Source organism: Cucurbita pepo, chromosome 1 (genome assembly GCF_057944985.1).
Source record: "Cucurbita pepo subsp. pepo isolate OVF chromosome 1, ASM5794498v1, whole genome shotgun sequence".
NCBI classification, from domain to species: Eukaryota; Viridiplantae; Streptophyta; class Magnoliopsida; order Cucurbitales; family Cucurbitaceae; genus Cucurbita; species Cucurbita pepo.
In genome coordinates this window covers 5,841,406-5,859,779 of record NC_141798.1, presented here as the reverse complement: position 1 = coordinate 5,859,779, position 18,374 = coordinate 5,841,406, and the positions used below count along the sequence as shown (strand labels likewise).

The 18,374-nt window shown below is 35.3% G+C and overlaps 4 protein-coding genes across 7 annotated transcripts; 2 read left to right on the top strand and 2 right to left on the bottom strand.

Moving 5' to 3' along the window:
• The first annotated feature begins 961 nt into the window (after positions 1–961).
• On the top strand, positions 962–2,846 carry LOC111780850 (dirigent protein 24-like). Its single transcript, XM_023661240.2, has 2 exons — positions 962–1,192; positions 1,746–2,846. Exons 1-2 carry the CDS (start codon positions 1,007–1,009, stop codon positions 2,724–2,726), a joined length of 1,167 nt encoding a protein of 388 aa, XP_023517008.2. The 5' UTR covers positions 962–1,006; the 3' UTR covers positions 2,727–2,846.
• A 699-nt stretch (positions 2,847–3,545) lies between these two features.
• Positions 3,546–6,526, top strand: LOC111789995 (glutathione S-transferase DHAR2). Its single transcript, XM_023670754.2, has 6 exons — positions 3,546–3,815; positions 3,889–3,979; positions 4,046–4,189; positions 5,245–5,362; positions 5,448–5,588; positions 6,254–6,526. The coding sequence occupies exons 1-6, from the start codon at positions 3,758–3,760 to the stop codon at positions 6,341–6,343; spliced, it is 642 nt and encodes a 213-aa protein (XP_023526522.2). The 5' UTR covers positions 3,546–3,757; the 3' UTR covers positions 6,344–6,526.
• A 1,020-nt stretch (positions 6,527–7,546) lies between these two features.
• Positions 7,547–8,397, bottom strand: LOC111808986 (uncharacterized). Its single transcript, XM_023695270.2, has 3 exons — positions 8,274–8,397; positions 8,099–8,204; positions 7,547–7,904 (listed from the first exon to the last, which is right to left on the bottom strand). Exons 1-3 carry the CDS (start codon positions 8,334–8,336, stop codon positions 7,765–7,767), a joined length of 309 nt encoding a protein of 102 aa, XP_023551038.2. The 5' UTR covers positions 8,337–8,397; the 3' UTR covers positions 7,547–7,764.
• Positions 8,398–12,392: 3,995 nt separating this feature from the next.
• MTP11 (Cation efflux family protein) lies at positions 12,393–17,512 on the bottom strand. Of its 4 annotated transcripts, none has more exons than XM_023685362.2 (6): positions 17,235–17,512; positions 16,334–16,443; positions 16,000–16,245; positions 13,932–14,012; positions 13,518–13,751; positions 12,393–12,880 (listed from the first exon to the last, which is right to left on the bottom strand). In XM_023685362.2, exons 1-6 carry the CDS (start codon positions 17,401–17,403, stop codon positions 12,533–12,535), a joined length of 1,188 nt encoding a protein of 395 aa, XP_023541130.1. In that variant the 5' UTR covers positions 17,404–17,512; the 3' UTR covers positions 12,393–12,532. The 4 variants fall into 4 exon arrangements, with proteins under 4 accessions (XP_023541130.1, XP_086983500.1, XP_086983499.1 ...); XM_087127374.1 differs by lacking the exon at positions 17,235–17,512 and adding an exon at positions 16,738–16,893; XM_087127373.1 differs by lacking the exon at positions 17,235–17,512 and adding an exon at positions 16,570–16,720.
• Positions 17,513–18,374: the final 862 nt, after the last annotated feature.

Sequence of the window (18,374 nt, the reverse complement as noted above, 5' to 3'; positions counted from 1 at the left end):
TAAAAAAAAAAAGTTAATACTTGTTAAATTAAAACATCATAGTATAATATATTATAAGTTATATGATATTGATAATTACCATTAAATTTTTTACTTAAAAATAATTTAGTTTCCAATTCACCTCGAAAATGTGCAAAATATATTCTTCGTTCGAGTTCATGTCATTTATTAATATTTTTAACCATAAAGTTTTTTCCTTTTAAAATCATTAACGATAATTCATTTTCCTATCTTAATAAAATGTTATAATTTAAAATTTAATATAATGTTATACACGAACATTCACATATCAAAATTGAAAATAACATGATTACAAAATAACCTGTATTTTATTTTTGATCTTCAATATTTGTAACATATAAATCTTCAAACTCAATAATAATATTTTATACAAATTAAGAATATATATATAAATAAAAGTGAGGCGAGAATAGGGGAATATAATCTTGGGCCGAGTTTAGTCAATGAGAAAAACTTTCTCCCTATTCTCTCTCATTCTCAATATTTATAGCTTCGATGTCTCGAAACTTGCAGGTTAAGTTAGTAATATTTTTGGTGTCGATGTTCCAAAACCTGGTGGTTAACTTGGTGCATTCTAAATACTCAACTCACTCCGACTAATTTATGTTATGTCATAATTAGTGTTTTTTAGCTTTGATGTTCACGAACTTGCATTCAACTCACTCCAACTACTCTTTGATCTCTCTCGTTCTCGAGTAATTGTTTAGGGTATCATTAATTGAGAAGTTCGAACAAATCCATGTTACACCAAACACAAATTTAGTTAACAATATCAGTATGGAAAAAGGAGCAGATTTTGATGGAGGTTTAGGTTTGATTAGAACCAAAAAACCAACTCCATTTTATGTTTAATCATTAATTACCAGCTCCAATTAAGTGCCTTCAACTTGGAATAATATAAGAACCCACAACCCTTCATCTTCTTCTTCATCCAAATCTTTCAAACCTCAATCAAATTCTCTTCTCTGAAAGAACACAAAAGAAAATGGCTAAAATTCCTGTCTTTTTCTTCGTCTTTTTGTGCCTGGGTTTCAGTGGTCTCAGATCCTCCACTTCTGCCAGGCTCCTGATGGATGACGAAGTCGACGCCGAGTCTCTGCCTCAAACGGCGCCGGTTGCTCCTCCTCTCTCCACCATCCCTGCGCCGGCGGCCACTTCGCCGGCAACTCAGGTTCACTTTTTTTTTTTTTTTTTTTTTTTGTTAAATTAATAAAAATATGAAATTTTGCATTTTGGTTTGATAATAACCATTAATACTTTAATATTTCATTAATACCTTTAAATAATTTTAAAAAATTTAAAAATTAGTTTAATTTTTTTAAAACATCTAAAAAAAAATCTCTTACATTAAAAAAAATAATAATAACATTAATATCCTTCATTTTTAAAAAACTAGGTTTGAAAACATTTATTTTTTAAAGAAAAATATTTTATGCCGTAAATAGATAGACGGTTTTCTTCTAATTAACTTTAAAAGAATTTTAAAAATTTAAAAAAAAATTAATGATAAATATATTTTTGAACTTTTAGAGAAAATATATATATAATATTTAAACTTTTTAAAATGTATCGGCATTTTTTTTAATAAATACAAATTTTAATGTTTATGAGTATTTTTATTAATTTAGTTTTTTTTGGATTAAATTCTTATGAGAATTTCAAAATTGTAATTTTTATGAAGAATATCTTCTAATTGGTGTTACTTTCAATTGTATTTTATTCAGGTCGGAACAACTACGCTACCGTCGACCACGGGGAGCCAGATTCCGGCAACCACTCCAACCCCGGCAGCCACCAACGACGAGGAAGACGACGACACGGCAGTACCCCAAACCAACCCACCAGCAGCAGCAGCCAACAATCAAGGGCCAACTGAAGATGAAGAAGAAGATGACAATTCAGCTACTCCAGCCGCCGCTGTCCCCACATCAACACCTCCAACTAAGCCCCTTCCGGCGGCGGCGGCGGTGGGTGTAACGGGCACCGAACCAATTTCATTTTACATGCACGACATCCTGGGAGGGTCCCATCCCTCCGCCAGAGTAGTGACCGGAGTGATCGCGAATTCCGACGACAGTGGCCTCGCATTTTCAAAGCCCAACGACAACTTATTCCCAATCCAAGGAACACTCCCCTTACTCAACAACGACAACCTTAAAAACATCATCAACAACAACAACAACCTCCCTTTCCTTGCCGGCTTCAACGGCGCCTCCCAAGGGAACAACTTGCTCCTCCAAAACAGCGCCAACAACGGCATCCTCAACGGCGATGAAGACAGCCAGCCCTTTGTCACTGCCGGCCAGCTCCCATCTAGAGTCACCCTTCAGCAGCTCATGTTCGGCTCCGTTACCGTGGTCGACGACGAGCTGACCGAAAGCCACGAGCTTGGCTCGGCTGTGGTGGGGCGTGCGCAAGGTTTTTACTTGGCTAGCTCGTTGGATGGGACTAGTCAAACTGTGGCTCTGACGGCTTTGTTTCACGGCGGTGGACATGAACACGTGGCTGAGGATAGTATAAGCTTCTTTGGGGTTCATCGGACGGCAGCGAAGGACTCGCAGATTGCGGTGGTGGGAGGGACGGGGAAGTATGAGAATGCTAGAGGGTATGCAACGGTGGAGATGCTTCATCATGAAGTGGATCAGCATACAACGGACGGTGTAGATACTATTGTTCACTTTAGTGTTTATCTCTCTGAGGAGTGATTTGGGATTTGAGATTTGCTGCTGTTGATTGTCGTGTTTATGTATTTTAATGAAATGTTATGTTATTGTGTTTCAACTAATGTCAAATTTAATGACAAAGTTTGCTTTTAATTTGTCTTATTTGATACCTGTCAAAAGTTTTTAGGAAAACGAGTTATTCCACGCCTTTAGAAATGATCTTTCGTTCTCCTCCCTAATCGATATGGGATTTCACAGTCTACCCTCTTTCGGGTCATTCCCTTCTCCAATCGATGTGGGACCCTCAATTCCTCCCCATCTCATGGGATCTCACAATCCTCCACCCTTCTTCTTCAGGGTCGTTCCCTTCTCCAATCGATGTGGGATCATATTCGAAGCGAAAAAAAATGCATCTTTTCTTCGTTCTCTCCACATCCAACACCTCCCCTCGAACAAAGTGCGCCTCCCCTTAATCGAGGCTCGACTCCTTTGGAGTCTTAGTCATTTTTGACTGCCTTCGAGGAGGGGCTTGGCTCCTTTTCTTTAGGAGTTCTTTGTTCGATATTTGAGGATTTATCCATCTATTGGCACGACTAAGTTTAGGGCATGGCTCTGATACCATGTTAGACGAACACGACTCTCCACAATGGTATGATATTGTCGACTTTGAGCATAAGCTCTCATGGCTTTGCTTTGGGCTTCCCCAAAAGGCCTCATACCAATGGAGTTAGTATTCTTCACTTATAAACTCAGGATCATTCCCTAAATTAGTGGATGTGGGACTTCCATCATCCAACAATTCGAAGCCCCATATATAAAATTTCTTTTTCTTTACTTTTTCTTGAGAGGAATCCCCTGCATCTTATCGATCAAATCTCTCGAGATGCCAAATTCCTGTCTGAGGGCTATGGAATTCTTGTCCTCTTCCTATCATTTCACCGCCCCGCCATGGGAATTGATACCACATAACTTAAATATATACCCAAATTCCCGCACTCACTCCTCGCTCACATCCTCTGTTTCTTCTGTGATTTCCCGTTTCAAAGCTCCCCACCTGCCCCTTCGATCAGAAAATGGCCATTGAGGTTGTCGTCAAGGCTGCAACTGGTGCTCCCGATGTTCTTGGAGACTGTATGTTCTTCTTTCCCCTTTTTTCATCTTCTCAGCAGAATTTTGTTTGATTTTTGTTTTCCCTTTGTTGTAGGCCCTTTCTGCCACAGGGTTCTTTTAACTTTAGAGGAGAAGAAAGTTGCTTATAAATTGCTTCTTGTCAATCTCTCCGACAAACCCAGTTGGTAATATCTCGAAATTTGGGTTGGAATTAAATGGGATTGTGTGTTGATTGTTGATGATTTTGGCAGGTTCTTGGAAGTGAGCCCAGAAGGGAAGGTGCCTGTGGTGAAGTTTGATGGCAAATGGGTTCCTGATTCTGATGTCATTGTGGGGATTCTTGAGGACAAGTATCCAGACCCCTCTCTTGTTACTCCTCCTCAATTTTCTTCTGTGTAAGTTTATGCCTTATTTAAGATTTTAACTGTGTACAACACACTATTCTCGAAAGTCTAAAAAGACAAAATTTGGTAGCGGTTGACTTGGGCTGTTACAAATAGTATCAAAACTAGATAACGAGCGGTGTGCTACCAAGGACGCTGGCCCCCAAAAGGGGTGAATTGTGAGCCTCAAGGGGGTAAATTGTGAGATCCCACCTCGGTTAGAAAGGAGAACCAAACATTCCTTATAAGGGTGTAGAAAACTCTCACTATCACACGTAGGTAAACGACCCAGCCCTACCACTAGCAGATATTGTCCTATTTGGACTTTCCCTTTTGGTCTTCCTCTCAACTTAAAATGCTGTCGGCTAGGGAAAGGTTTCAACATCCTTGTAAAGGGTCTTTTGTTTTCCTCCCCAACAAATGTGGGACATCATAATCCACCCTCCTTCCATCCCCCATTTGAGGCCCAACGTCCTCGCTGACACTCATTTCTTTCTCCAATCGATATGGTACCGCCACCAAATCCACCTCCTTTGGGGCCAGCGTCCTTACTCGCACGCCACCTCGTGTCTACCCCCTTTGGGTAACAGCAAGAAGGCTGACACATCATCCGGTGTCTGGCTTTGATACCATTTGTAACGACCTAGATCCACCGCTAACCTCCTTGGGCTTTCCCTTTCAGGCTTCCCCTCAAGACTTTAAAACGCGTCTGCTAGAGAAGATTTTCACACCCTTATAAAGGGTCTTTTGTTCTCCTCCTCAACCAATGTGGGATATCACACATTAACTCCGAGATACCACATAGATGATTGGGGAGGAGAACAAAGTATTCCTCGTACGTATGCAGAAACTTCTTCCTAGTAGACACGTTTTAAAAACTTTGAGGGGAAGTTCAAGGGAAAGCCCAAAAAAACAATATCTGTTAGGAGTGGATTTGAGCCGTTATGCCTTATTTTCTTAATAGTATTGCTGAATTCAGTACTCGGACATGGCATTCCCAATTGTGTTGCCTCATGATTTGGTTCCGAGTCTGATACAAATCTCCTCTTCTTTACTTGGGCTCACAGGGGATCAAAGATAAACGGTGCTTTTGTAAAATTCTTGTTGAGCAAGGACCCCAGTGATGGTTCAGAGCAGGGTTTGCTTGAAGAGTTGAAGGCGTTGGATGAGCATCTTAAGGCTCATGTATGTGTGTGTATTATATGAACAACTACATTAAAATGCTTATGGTTTCACGCTTCTCATTTTTGGCAATGCCCAATGCTGTCAGGGTCCTTATGTTGCTGGGCAAAAAGTAACTGCTGTTGATTTGAGTCTGGCACCAAAGCTGTACCATATTGATATTGCTCTTGGCCATTTCAAGAAGTGGGTTTTTCCCGAAAACTTACGGAGTTTATCCGCATACAAAAAGGTACGATTTAGTCAATACTGGCGTTAGATAGCTTGTCGTGAATACTTTTCATACATTACCCACTTCGATTCATCTACGTATTGGATTCATTTGGTTCGTCTCCCGTATTGATACATGAATCATCTTAATTCATATATGAGAATTAGTATCGATATGCCTATATAAAGGTTTGTCTAGCATTGTTGTGAGATGTGGAGCTAGACGGTTAGGAGAAAGTTCTGTAAGTAAAACTTTATAGTGTGAGAGATACACTTATAAACACTTTGGTCATAGTGATTGGCTACGACCCGTGAATGTAGTGAGACTTTCCTCTCTCCGGATCATGTAAATCTTTGTGTTTCTTTGAATATTTATGTTCGTGGGTGTGGGGGTGTGAGTGCAATCGATCTTGTTTCCGCTTATGCAACAAACTTTCGGTAAATTTTGTTCTTATGTTAAGTGTAGACGAACGGGTTCAATGAAACTACTCCCCTTAGTTTGTTCATCTAGTTTCTTGGAGTTGGAAACGATCAGGTTCGATATACGTTCGATCATAACAAAGAAAAGGGAAGTATTCAAACTCAACATTTTAGCTCGAGAAGACTAAATGGACCAAAAACATAAATTTTCTAGTGAATTATCTTGAATTAGGAAAGCATACAATGGTCGGTTTGTTTATTGTGCAGTTGCTTTTCGCTCGAGAATCGTTCGTGAAGACGAAGGCTGTCCCAGAACATGTAATTGCTGGTTGGGAGACCAAGGTGAATGCTGCTTGAACCAGGACATGTTTTCATCCCAAGTTATGAACAGCACTGGACGTTGGTTGCCCTGTTTTCCTATGCCTCAATAAAACTGTATCACTATGCCTAAATGGTGTATTATCACTCTACTTTGCCTCATCATTAACAGTACTTATATTATATCACTATGCCTCAATAAAACGGTGTATTTCCCTCCCCTGCCCTTATGTAAATACTCTCGACCGTCGCTTGAGTTCAGCTCTACGAAGTTGTGTATGGTTCGTCGAGAGGTTCAAGCCACCATTCGGGATCATTGGAACCTAAACTAGTATGTTATTGTATAATGATAAGTTCCATCACTCAAATTCAACTCAGGCAAGTTATGTATAATTGGTTTAGAGGTTCGAGACACTATGTAGGGTCATTGGGACCTAAACTAATATCGAGTGTAGAATTTGATAGCTTCAACTCCATTATTGTATCACAACGAGCTCTCGAATATGAGTACGTGGACATCTCTAAGTATTAATTTTATACCTTAATTTAATACTTAAATGAAAATATTAAATTGAAGATATATATATAGATACATGCCACGTGGACATCTCTAAATTGATTTAATTATAAAATTTTAAATTTTAAATTGTTGCAATTATTAATTTAAAATTTACCATACATTTAAAATATTTATTATATAAGATTTTATTACCCTTTTTGTTTTTTAAAACGGAATAAGAATACAAGTTTTAATTTCTAATATCCATTCTCAAAAAAATTTAATAAGTAACAAAAAAAAAAAAAACATTTCATTTATTTTTATTTTCTTTTTATTTCAATATCATACCTAATTCAAACATAGACGACACGAGTAGAAGCAAGCAAATTTGAATTTAAACGCAGCACGATGACTCTTAGAAAAAAAAAAGTTTATAATTTTGATAGTGAGAAAGCTACTCGTCCCCAACATTATTTTTCTTCACTTATGTCTTTACTCAATCAACAATCGACGATAGGAGAAGAGTCTTATGTCACAATCTCAATTACCCTACAAAAATTTACCCATCAACATCTTGAATCTAATCATCCCTTACCAAGGCAATACCGAACATGAGCAAATTACCAAACTACCCTTTGGATATTATATAGTGAAGTCAATATAATTCGTCGAAAAAAATTTCATTCACTGTTTGACATAAAAGAAATATTTACGAATGATGTGAAGACTATGATACCGATGAATTACGTGTCAAATGTTGAACGTAAGACATATGTATTATTATAATACTCAAAAAAATGGTAAATTATTTTAGGCTAATATTTGTACATATATTCCATTTTAAACATGTGTATAGAAATGAGACAAACAAAAAAAAAAAAAAAAAAAAAAGTCATAATCTATAAGTAATTGATGCATGCATGTGTATGGATCGGTCACCTAGTCATCACCTAGTCAACACCTACTCGTCAGTATGTTTAGATATCATCCGTTGGATCAACTGTCTTGTCTCTTCTTCAGCCAGTATTCTATCATTTCTGCTACGAGATTCTAAATAAGCTTCAAAGAACTCTCTGTTTTCTTTCTCTAGTTCCTTCCACACTGTTACAAAGAAATAATAAATTATCTAATAGATGGTAGATTTTTAAAATCAGTATGTCATCTAATAACCCTTTGATGTAGATTCGAATTACATTTGTAATTGCTCTGAATTATACTGAACAATGCACAAATTGTTAGCTATGTTGAAGTAGTGATGACGGGTGGGAAGAAAAGAAGGAAAAATGGGAACGAACCAGTTTCAGTGATTATCGGGGTGATATTAGCGTATTTGGAGAGAGCTTCTATGCACTCCTCTTTATTCATGTGGACGATCAAGCAGTTCTCGATCAGGTGTTGCACCTGAAAGCGAACGGAAATAACGTTGATACACGTTAATAATAAAGAACACGAAAGGAAATGAATGGTTACCATATGAATGTAAGCAGCAGAAGAATCAGCCATGAAATCTGAATTTATATGCATTACGCCCATCTGCGCTCAAATATATATATAGATTCATTTAGTGAAAAGGGATTTGATAACGCTACACCGACTGGCAGCAATGGAGAGGTGAAAGCGTTGTGCTTATAGGAAATTGACTGGTGGGGTCAACCAGTAGCAGCGTACCACGTGGGCAATCGGTGATAATTGGTGCAGATGGGATTCCTGAATGACCAATCATTTGTCTCGTTTTGAGCCTCCTTACCACGTGATCTGTGGGCCCCCACCTCCAGATCAGAAAAAATCACAACCCCACGGCCAACTCACCAACAACCATTTACCCTCTCCCATCTTCTTGCTTACAGGTAAACCTAGGTTTACGTTTACCTACGTGTCCATAATATATATCCACGTGGACAATTAAGTTCCAACTCCACATTTCATCTTCTTAGCAGTTTTTAAAAATTAAATAAATTTCATAATTTATAATTCTATAAAATTTTAATCGTTGATTTATGCCTAATTGACATAAATAAGTGATCTAATTGTCGTTTAAAAAATTTACAAATTAATAAGACCCAAATTAAAACGTTAATATCAGTAAAAAATTTAAATAATTAAATAATATCAAATATATAATTGAGTTATTAAACTCGAATTAAAAGTTTATGATATAATATAATTCTGGAGGTTGCATTTTACTATATTAATTAATTTAGAGTATTAAAATATGAAAATAAATAAATATATTTATTTATATCTCTAAATTCAAATAAATTTGGATAAAATTAAAACAAAGGGTAAGATCTAATCTAAGTAATAATTAAACAGAAAAAGTCAAATGAATTGAATCACAGGTAAGTAATTTTATCAATTAAAGTGAAGTGACGTAACCTTATCTAATTATTGATTACTTAGTATTATAAAAAGCTAAACATCTTCCTTTAAAGTTAAGACGTAATTAATTACTGATTACTCTTTTAATTTAACCTCCAACATAATTGTACTTCGGGGGCAACAATGCAAACAAAAAGAAGGACAGGGGTCAAAATCGAAGGCAACTTTCAAAAGTGGTCCAAAGAGTAATTAGAAGAAAATTTTGGGAACAGTATGTGGGGCCCAGGGAATGAATGGGGGTGTTGAAGTTGCACACGCAACCACTGGTGTAACCTTTTCTATTTTGTCATTATTTTCCATTATTATTATTATTAAAAATATGGCAATTTTTATATTTGAAAATTTTAATAATTTCAAGCATATTTAGTAATTAGTTTTTTTATAAAAAAAAAAAGAATATTTTTTTTACACCAAATTAGAGTATATATATATTCTAAGTTAGCTAATTATGCTTATGTTGATAATTAAGTAATTAATTTTATTATAAATATCACATCGAGAAATTTAGAGAGGTTATTTACCTCTCAAAATAAAAAATAAAAAAAATAACCAAATTGTTATACAATAACCTTTTAATCTTATAACGGTAATAATTTAATACGTATGGTTAAAGATACGGTAAAGTTTTAATAAATAATTTGGATTTTTTTTATAAATATATAATAAAATTCTATTCTTAATTTTAATAATTATTTTCATGGTACGAAATTTTTACTAAAGTATTTTTATGAATGATAAATATATTTTGCCCATCGAAGTTAGTAGAAACCCTAGTATTTGAACGTTTATAAAAGCGTAGCTAACATCCAAATGAAAACATCAATTTTCGTAGAATAACCGCTCTAGACTTTACGCTCATTTTTAATAAGAATATTTATTGTATTTGTATTCAATCCAAACCATACGAAAAGTCTAGCATCGTTGCAGTTCGATTCTTTTTAACAAAAAGTTAAATCAGGTAAAAATATATGTTTAACGGCTTAGCCTCCTACAGATACTTTGTAGAAGGCCGAATAGGTGTTGAATTTGGTTAACCATACATTGAAATTGAGCTAAAATGAAAATGGTTGGAGTCTCACATATCAGGAGTAGTATATAAACGAGGAACATTATGTTTTGCCCAAGCAGGCAACCCACCACTAGCATATATTGTCCATTTTTGTCTGTTACGTATCGTTGCCAGTCTCACAGCTTTAAAACGTGTCTACTAGGGAGATGTTTTCACTCTTATAAGAAATGTTTCGTTCTTTCTCTCCATTCGATGTGTGATCTCATAATCTACCTCCCTTGGGGACGAACGTCCTCGCTGGCACACCGCACGGTGTCTAGCTTTGATACCATTTGTAACAGCCCAAGCCCACTACTAATAGATATTGTCCCTTTTAGCACGTTACGTATCGTCATCAGCCTCACGATTTTAAAACGCGTCTACCAGGGAGAGGTTTTCACACTCTTATAAGGAATGTTTCGTTCTCCTCTTTAACCGATGTGAATCTCATATCAAAGCTATAAAAATTTATGTTCAAAGCGAATAATATCATATTAATATGGAAGGTCGTTTACAACACGAACATGTTTTAATCCACCCTAGCGCTTTTTATATTAAAGTACTTGAACGTTATTGATTTTTCTAATTATGCAATTCAATTATTAATACATGCCAATTCTTTTAATTTGATGGGACCTTGACCAAATATTGATTCTAGAGTTTTTAATAATCTCATTGAATAATTATGTTTTCTTCATGATTCACGATATTGAATGAAAAGTCGAGAAGGATGTAGTTAGAGATGTCGTATAAAATTTTCATATTCTAAATAAAATGAACAATTTTTAATATATTTTTTATCTTTATTTTAAATAAAATGGTAATAAATGAATTGTTTCACATTAAATATCCTAAGTAACACTCCTAATGAATCAAATATATTTTTTAAAAGAAAAAAAAAATTATGTTTTCAAATTTTAAATATAATAAAATTAAAATATAGAAACTAATATGACATAATAACATACAAATATATATATATATATATATATTTAATTTATTATTAAATATAACAAAAATATCAATAAAATACAAAAATAAATTTTAATTTATTATTTTGAATAGATTGTTTAATAGATTTTTAAATTTTAAATTTTATATTTAATAAGCCTTTAATTTTTTAATTTGGTGTTTAACTTAAAAATTTAAGAAACTATTGGACACATAGTTAAATATCCGATGAAATTTTCATTTTTATAATTGACTAGAAGCATCCTGAACGATCTTAATCTCTTATCATGATTAATATATTTATTTTTATAAAATTTAAATCTCGTAAAATTTCTTTCAACGTCAATATTTAAGATACCGACACTCGAAAAGGGGTCACAACCCGACATGGGACACTTTTCTTGTTTGGGGCAGGTATTTTGTCAATAATGTCATCAAACAATGGCACAAAATCTGACAACATTGTATTACATTAAAAAAAAAACATTAATTTAAAAACAAGAAACATAAGTGCATCAATTAATCCAAATAAATAAAATTCCCATCCATCTAAATACTAATGATACAAATATATCCATGTTTTTTATTTTATCTAATAATTTGCGACACGATAATCTAATTATGCACTAATTCGATCATCTCAGATCGATATGGAACGTTTTTTTCTTATAACTTATTTCTTTTCTCTCAGAAATTGAAAATTAATATTTTTAATATAATATATATGACGATTTTTATTGATAAAAATTATAATTAATTAATTTAATGTAAGAGAACCCATTTTTATTATTATAAAATAAATTTAGCATTATATAATGTAGAGCTTAATTAATTGATTAATCAATTCAAATAAAAATAAATAAATATTTTTACATGAAACATTAATTAAAACTAATATTGATAATTAATCAGATATAAAATATTGATTATAAATGTAAAAATTAAAATTTAATAAGTTTAAATAATATATATTTATATCAATGATTAATTAATATTAATTAAGTTATACTTTTAGTGTTCACCTCCCACGTATAAAAATCTCACATATATGGATTCCCTCACATTAAAGCAAGACTAATCAACCAAAATAAAATATCTACACGGAGTAAATTCCAATTATGCCCCTCTGCCTTGAAAGTAGATATTTTGTTTAATCAATCACTCGATCAAAAGTTCAGATATTCAAATCTAATAGGGTGAATTTGAACGCATTGGGCAAATTTTGTGAGATCATGGATAGAATCAGGAACAAATTTACAAGACAGAAAACGATGTTATTGCAGTTTTACTACAACATAAATGAACATGCGGGATTGTAGAGTTGAAGAAATCACCATGTTTGTGCCTTGTTCTAAAAGTGTGCCTGTGCGTGCTCTGGTTTATGCTTGTACTCGTAATCAAGATGAACAAATGCCCTCTCAATTTCTGGTAGCAACTCGAGCTTTTCTTGTAGTGATTCACCTATGTCGTGAGCCTCTTCCAATGGCATGTCTCCGGGCAGGACGATATCGACTTCGACAAAGTAGTGTGATCCAAATGTATATGCTCGAACTGTGTCAATGTGTTTGATGGCCTTGTGGTGGTTCCAACATAGGTAAGTGAGCTTCTGTAGGTACTCGGGGGCAGCAGATCTTCCGACAAGGGAGTTCACGTTTTCCAATACCGTCATCGACCATGTTCGTATAGTGTACAAAGCCAGCTGCAGCAATTTACAGAGAACACTGAATCAACATGGGTAACTTCTACGAAGTTGACAAGATTAGAAACTAAAATGAAGAACGATAATCAGTTATACAAATTCGGGTGCTGCATATTATTTTCGACCAAAACCTCTGTGGTTTTCAACTTATCCAATTGTGCCGGTCCAAGTCCAAGCCCACCGCTAGTAGACATTGTCCGCTTTGTCCATTTATGTATCGCCATCAGCTTCATGGTTTTAGTACACGTCTGCAATGAAGAGGTTTCCACATCCTTATAAGGAATGATTCGTTTCCCTCTCCAATGAATATGGGATCTCACAATCCACCTCCCTTTGGGTCAGCGTCCTCACTAGCACACCGCTCAATGTCTGGCTCTGATATCATTTGTAACAGTCCAAGCCTACCGCTGACAGATATTGTCTGTTTTCGCCAGCACAGATATTGTCTGCTTTCTCATTCTCGGGGGGCTGTATGCATATGTATCAGAAGTTCTAGACCTTTATAACCAAGATGCACATTAAACTAGATCTGCTCTTAAGGGAGTTCCAAATTCAGCAAATATGAATACTGAAGGTCAACATACAACAGCAGGGCATGGACAATATGGAGAGAGAGAGAGAGAGAGCTTGCACTCACAATAATAGCTCCAAGAGGGTCGATCCAGCCAGCTATATAATTAGCAAGAAGAGCAGCCACAAGGCCGATTGCATTGGTGACTACATCAAAGAAATGATCTTGAGCATATGCTTTGATTATCTCGTTGGTAAAAGCCCGGCAATAAAGCATTAAGAGTAGTTTCACCAGAGTAACTGAGAGCATAATGCCCATAACCCATCGCTCTTGCTCCTTGGTTAAGTTGAACACAGAATCCTGAAATAAGAGTAAGATGTTTAATAAAAAAGATAGATGTCAAGCCTTCTGAGCAATCTGGAGCAATGTCGTGGAACAAAAATCTAGTCCAATTCACTATCTAGGGACAACTTTTCTGCTAGAGCGATGAACTTGGGGAAATTTCACGAGAAAAAGAGAGATGATTCTCTAACTACTTACGCCTAATAAGAGAGTCCGAATTGACTCCAATATTATCTGTAATCCAAGAGTTGCCATGACAGAGGCAAAAACAAGAATGCCCTGCACACAACAAAAAATGGAATAAGAATCCTCCAGCAGTGACAGCTCACAACCAATAGATTATAATGATAATAGTAATAAACTTTTAAACCCCCTCATTCTCATACTGCCCTCTTTGTTATTGAGAGAGTAGTTCTTCACGATTGAGTTCAACAATCGGAAACTTTGGGCCTTCCACTCTAACGGGAAGGCAAACATACTAGCTATTTAAGAAGCACAAACTAGGCTAGCATGTCCATATCTGATACATGTCGACACTTGGACACTCGGCACTTATTGGACACACATCCGACACTCGCGAGTACAATAGTTGTGTTAGAAACTAGTTGCAGAAAACCAAAGTAGATCCAACATTGGTTAGACATGCATCAAAAGCTTAAGTATACTAAATAGACAAATATATGACAAAAATACTAAAATTTGAGAGTGAAATATATAAAACTAATTTTTTAAGCCTACAAATCCATAAACTCATTGACTTTTAATTTTCTTCTCGTTTATATATCTGTGTGTAGGTGTCGTTGTCATGTCGACGTCCTAGATTTAAAAAAATGATATCATATTTGTATCTGTGCTTCTTAGCTAGCTATCTTCCGTGATAGCAGTCTGTCCTAAGTATCAGTATCAATATGAAGAAGTCAACTGAACCTTTGAAAAATAAAACCCAATCTTTTAACTGCAGTAAAACTCCTGACTTGAGTATCAGATATATAATTAAGAAAAGACAAACACAATGACTCAAATTCTGTAAGATTTAACATCGGGTTGTATAACTAAATCACCAGCAACCATATATCATCAATCATTAAACCATCCAGAGAAACAGCAGCAAACAACTATATGAACTCCATACAGCAGAATGATCAACGCAGTTCTTCTCCCCTTCAAAAGTGGAACTTTTGAGTGCAATCCAATTTTAGTTTATATTAACTTGATATGACAACTGTTTCACCAAATAATGTTAGATTAAGCTTGTAATTGAATCGATCATTTTGATGTTGAAAATCTTTTGCTTGCCCAACCAGCGGCATCCGAAAGCAGTTTAAATTAGAAATTGATCATAGTACTAAAGCCATTGGAAAGAGTATAGAGTATGTAAGAGCCAAGCCCACCGCTAGCAGATATTGTTTGCTTTGACTCGTTATGTATCATTGTCAGCCTCACAGTTTTAAAACGTGTCTGCTAGGGAGAGGTTTCCACACCCTTATAAGGAATGCTTTGTTCTCCTCTCCAACCAACGTGGGATCTCACAATCCACCCCCTTTGGGGACCAGCGTCCTCGCTAGTACACCACTTAGTGTCTGGCTCTATATCATTTTATCGCGACCCCATCGCCTTCATCCTCTTAATCACGGTCCAAGATTCATAGCCTTGAAAATCGGGTCGTGACATGTAGTGCACAAAAATTGAAGTACGTGACAAGTTGAAATTTTTTTCATTAATGCCACATAGTAAGTGAAATTGCATAGCTCTTAAACAAATATAGCTTTAGAAGCTTCCCATGTTCTGCAGTCTATAATCCGTAAGGAAAATATGAACAAAAAGTATAATCCAGTTTAAAGGCGATTAGAAATTTTAAAGACAAAATAAAGGAATTTCTATGGCCATGTTTGATAAACATTTGGTTTTTCGTTTTTTTTTTTCCCCTTTAAAATTAAGCTTATCAATAAAATCGAACCCAAGTTTCGGAAACTACTTTTTATGGATTTTTTTGTTATTGAACTTTTGGATAAGAATCCAAATGTTTCTTTGAGAGGTGAAAATCACATAGAAGAAACAAGCACAATTTTCAAAATTGAAAAACTAAAAATGAAATCATTTTTAAAATTCCCAATATTGGGAGAAGAACACAAGAGAAAACAAATTTCACTACAAGCCAGTGATCAAAGAGGTAGTTGCAGGCAGGGTATAATAAATCTATATCTATATATGATCATTTTTTTCACCACGTCAAACAGTAGACAAAGGGAGTTGCAAGAGAACTGACCAAAGGCTGCATACGTTTCTTGCCAATAGGATACTGATACGGGTTTGGTGTTTGCATGGAAAATGCAGTAAACCATAGGATGAAACCAGATAAAAGATCAAGAAGTGAATCCAGTGTGGAAGCAATTATAGCAAGGGAACCACTTCTGATGGATGCATATACTTTAGCTGCAAACAGAACCAAATTGGCAACATTTGATAGTCTGATTGCAAATGTTTCACTCTTAGCTAACTTTTCACGTTCTTCCTGCAACCACCATAGCCATATTCTGGTTTTGAGCAGCGAAGAATGTCCTAATCATTAAGAAAGCATAGAAGTACAGAACAACATCAACCTTTGACATTCCAGGAACATAACCACGATCAGCCAACGCATCCATTTCATTAAAGCCCTCAAGCATTTCTACCTGCTGCTGGTAGTACTCAGCTACATAATCTTCAGGAGCTGAATTCACCAAGAAAAGTGTCGAGAATAAGATGGATGAAGTTCTCAAGATATTTTTGTTCATTACTTTCATTCTTCCACTACAAATTCAAATCTAGCCATACAAACAGATACATGAAGACATACACATGCTTTACAAAGGCAAAAAAAAACGTATGCACGAACAAACTTGCAACTTCAAGGACCATGAACTACCCAGCAAAACGTGGAAACCCAAAATATTGGGAACTGCTGCTACTTTCTATGCCACAATCAATGCCTCGGGAGATCTTAAATATGGGGAAATTACTCAACTGTAAGAATCAATCAACCACAAAACATCCACATCCAATTGCAGCAAAAATAAATAAATAATTCTCCAGCTTCTAGTTCAGACCTTTGAAACTTTGAATTACATATTCTCCTCTCCAAATTTTAAATTCATCCAAAGAACGGATAGGTCAATCGTTCATTAAATATATGAAATAAACAAATGGGATGAAAAGAAAAATTCCACCATCTCAGGTCAGAAATTAAAGGAAGTGGCGAAGTGGCAGAAGAATAAATACTCTTCACAAAAACAAAATTAAACGAATATATGCAGCAGCTAGGCTAAAAAGCAAATTAGAAAGAGAGAAAACAACAGCCCAAGACGTAAAAGGAATATTTCCAGTAAAGAACAAGGCACTCAGACCATCGAATACGATATTGACAAAACAAACATGGATCGCTAACAAAAAGAAGAACAAAAGTGATTCAGCCAACAGAAGGAACGGCAGAAGAGGAGGAAGAGAGAGGGGAATGGAAATTACTCAAAACCCCAAGGCAATCATGGAGAGCACGAGAGGGTTTCTTCTCCTTATGCTCTGGAGATAACTGAAAGCCATCGAAGTTCAAGCGCCATGAGAGGTCGCCGGCGGTGGACTGGAGCAACAGCGAGCTCTCCTCATCATTCTCTACGGATACAACGGGCGGTCCCATTTCTAAGATCAGTGAAAATGCGAGAATAGTAACAATGGAGGAATGAAGAAGAAGAAGAAGAAGAAGAAGGGGGAGAATTTTGGTGGTGCAAATGGTAAATTTAACGAGAATTTGTGGGCATTTTGGCAAAATGGAACTTCGGTTCGTTCACTGTGTAGTTCGAAATGCCTGCACCAATAAAGTGACTGTATTTCCAAAAATAAAAATCAAAATCAAATGCCACGTGTACGGTTCCTGCGTCTAGAATATTATTACCATCTTTGACTCAGCTTTCACTTCCCTTTTTTATAATGTTAAATTAAAAAATTAACCTAACATTTTCTCAAATGAAAAAATATTTATATTATTATTATTAATTTTTTCCTTATACTAATTATTTCAATAATAAATACTAAATTCATATAAATAATAGTTAACAAATTTTAATTTTTAATTTCGTGTTTAATAGAATTCTATAAATTTAAAAAAAAAATGAACTAAATAACACAAATGGAAAGTATTTCTGTAAAAAAAACATCTAAAATTGTCGTACTGAATCTTGGAGATGCAAAATGATCTGAGCCGTAGGATCGATCAAGAATATTAAAACTGAGTGGGCCCACGACTGCCCCTACCTTTTGGGACTAAAGATCTTTTATAAGAGAATTTTTTTAAAGTGCTACTAAGGTATATGGAAGCTTCTTGGACCCTCATTCTCTTTGGTTCGTTGGATTGAGAGGTCTCGTTGGCCCCACTGAATATATATATATTTACATTTTAAAAATTATAAATAAAGGCGGCTGAGATTTGCGTGGGGGCAATTTGTGGAATAAAAAATCTGTTTGGTTACGTGGATAGCAGTAGTGATTCAAGTGGATAAGCGTCATATCAAATGTGGTCCGTGGGAATAGCCGAGTAGTGGCGTCTACATCACATGGTCGGGATCCTTTTGATGAGGACTTTTTTGTCTTTATATTTTAAATATTAAATTT

Bases quoted from the DNA above. Each gene is read 5' to 3' on its own strand.
- LOC111780850 (XM_023661240.2), top strand. From the start codon at position 1,007: ATGGCTAAAATTCCTGTCTTTTTCTTCGTCTTTTTGTGCCTGGGTTTC. The intron at 1,193-1,745 runs GTTCACTTTTTT...TATTTTATTCAG, and splicing joins CCACTTCGCCGGCAACTCAG to GTCGGAACAACTACGCTACC.
- LOC111789995 (XM_023670754.2), top strand. From the start codon at position 3,758: ATGGCCATTGAGGTTGTCGTCAAGGCTGCAACTGGTGCTCCCGATGTT. The intron at 3,980-4,045 runs GTAATATCTCGA...TGATTTTGGCAG, and splicing joins CTCTCCGACAAACCCAGTTG to GTTCTTGGAAGTGAGCCCAG. The intron at 5,363-5,447 runs GTATGTGTGTGT...CAATGCTGTCAG, and splicing joins ATGAGCATCTTAAGGCTCAT to GGTCCTTATGTTGCTGGGCA.
- LOC111808986 (XM_023695270.2), bottom strand. From the start codon at position 8,336: ATGGGCGTAATGCATATAAATTCAGATTTCATGGCTGATTCTTCTGCT. The intron at 8,205-8,273 runs GTAACCATTCAT...GTTCGCTTTCAG, and splicing joins CTGCTGCTTACATTCATATG to GTGCAACACCTGATCGAGAA. The intron at 7,905-8,098 runs GTTCGTTCCCAT...TCTTTGTAACAG, and splicing joins CCCGATAATCACTGAAACTG to TGTGGAAGGAACTAGAGAAA.
- MTP11 (XM_023685362.2), bottom strand. From the start codon at position 17,403: ATGGGACCGCCCGTTGTATCCGTAGAGAATGATGAGGAGAGCTCGCTG. The intron at 16,444-17,234 runs GTAATTTCCATT...TGGTGAATTCAG, and splicing joins TGATTGCCTTGGGGTTTTGA to CTCCTGAAGATTATGTAGCT. The intron at 12,881-13,517 runs GTGAGTGCAAGC...AAATTGCTGCAG, and splicing joins ACCCTCTTGGAGCTATTATT to CTGGCTTTGTACACTATACG.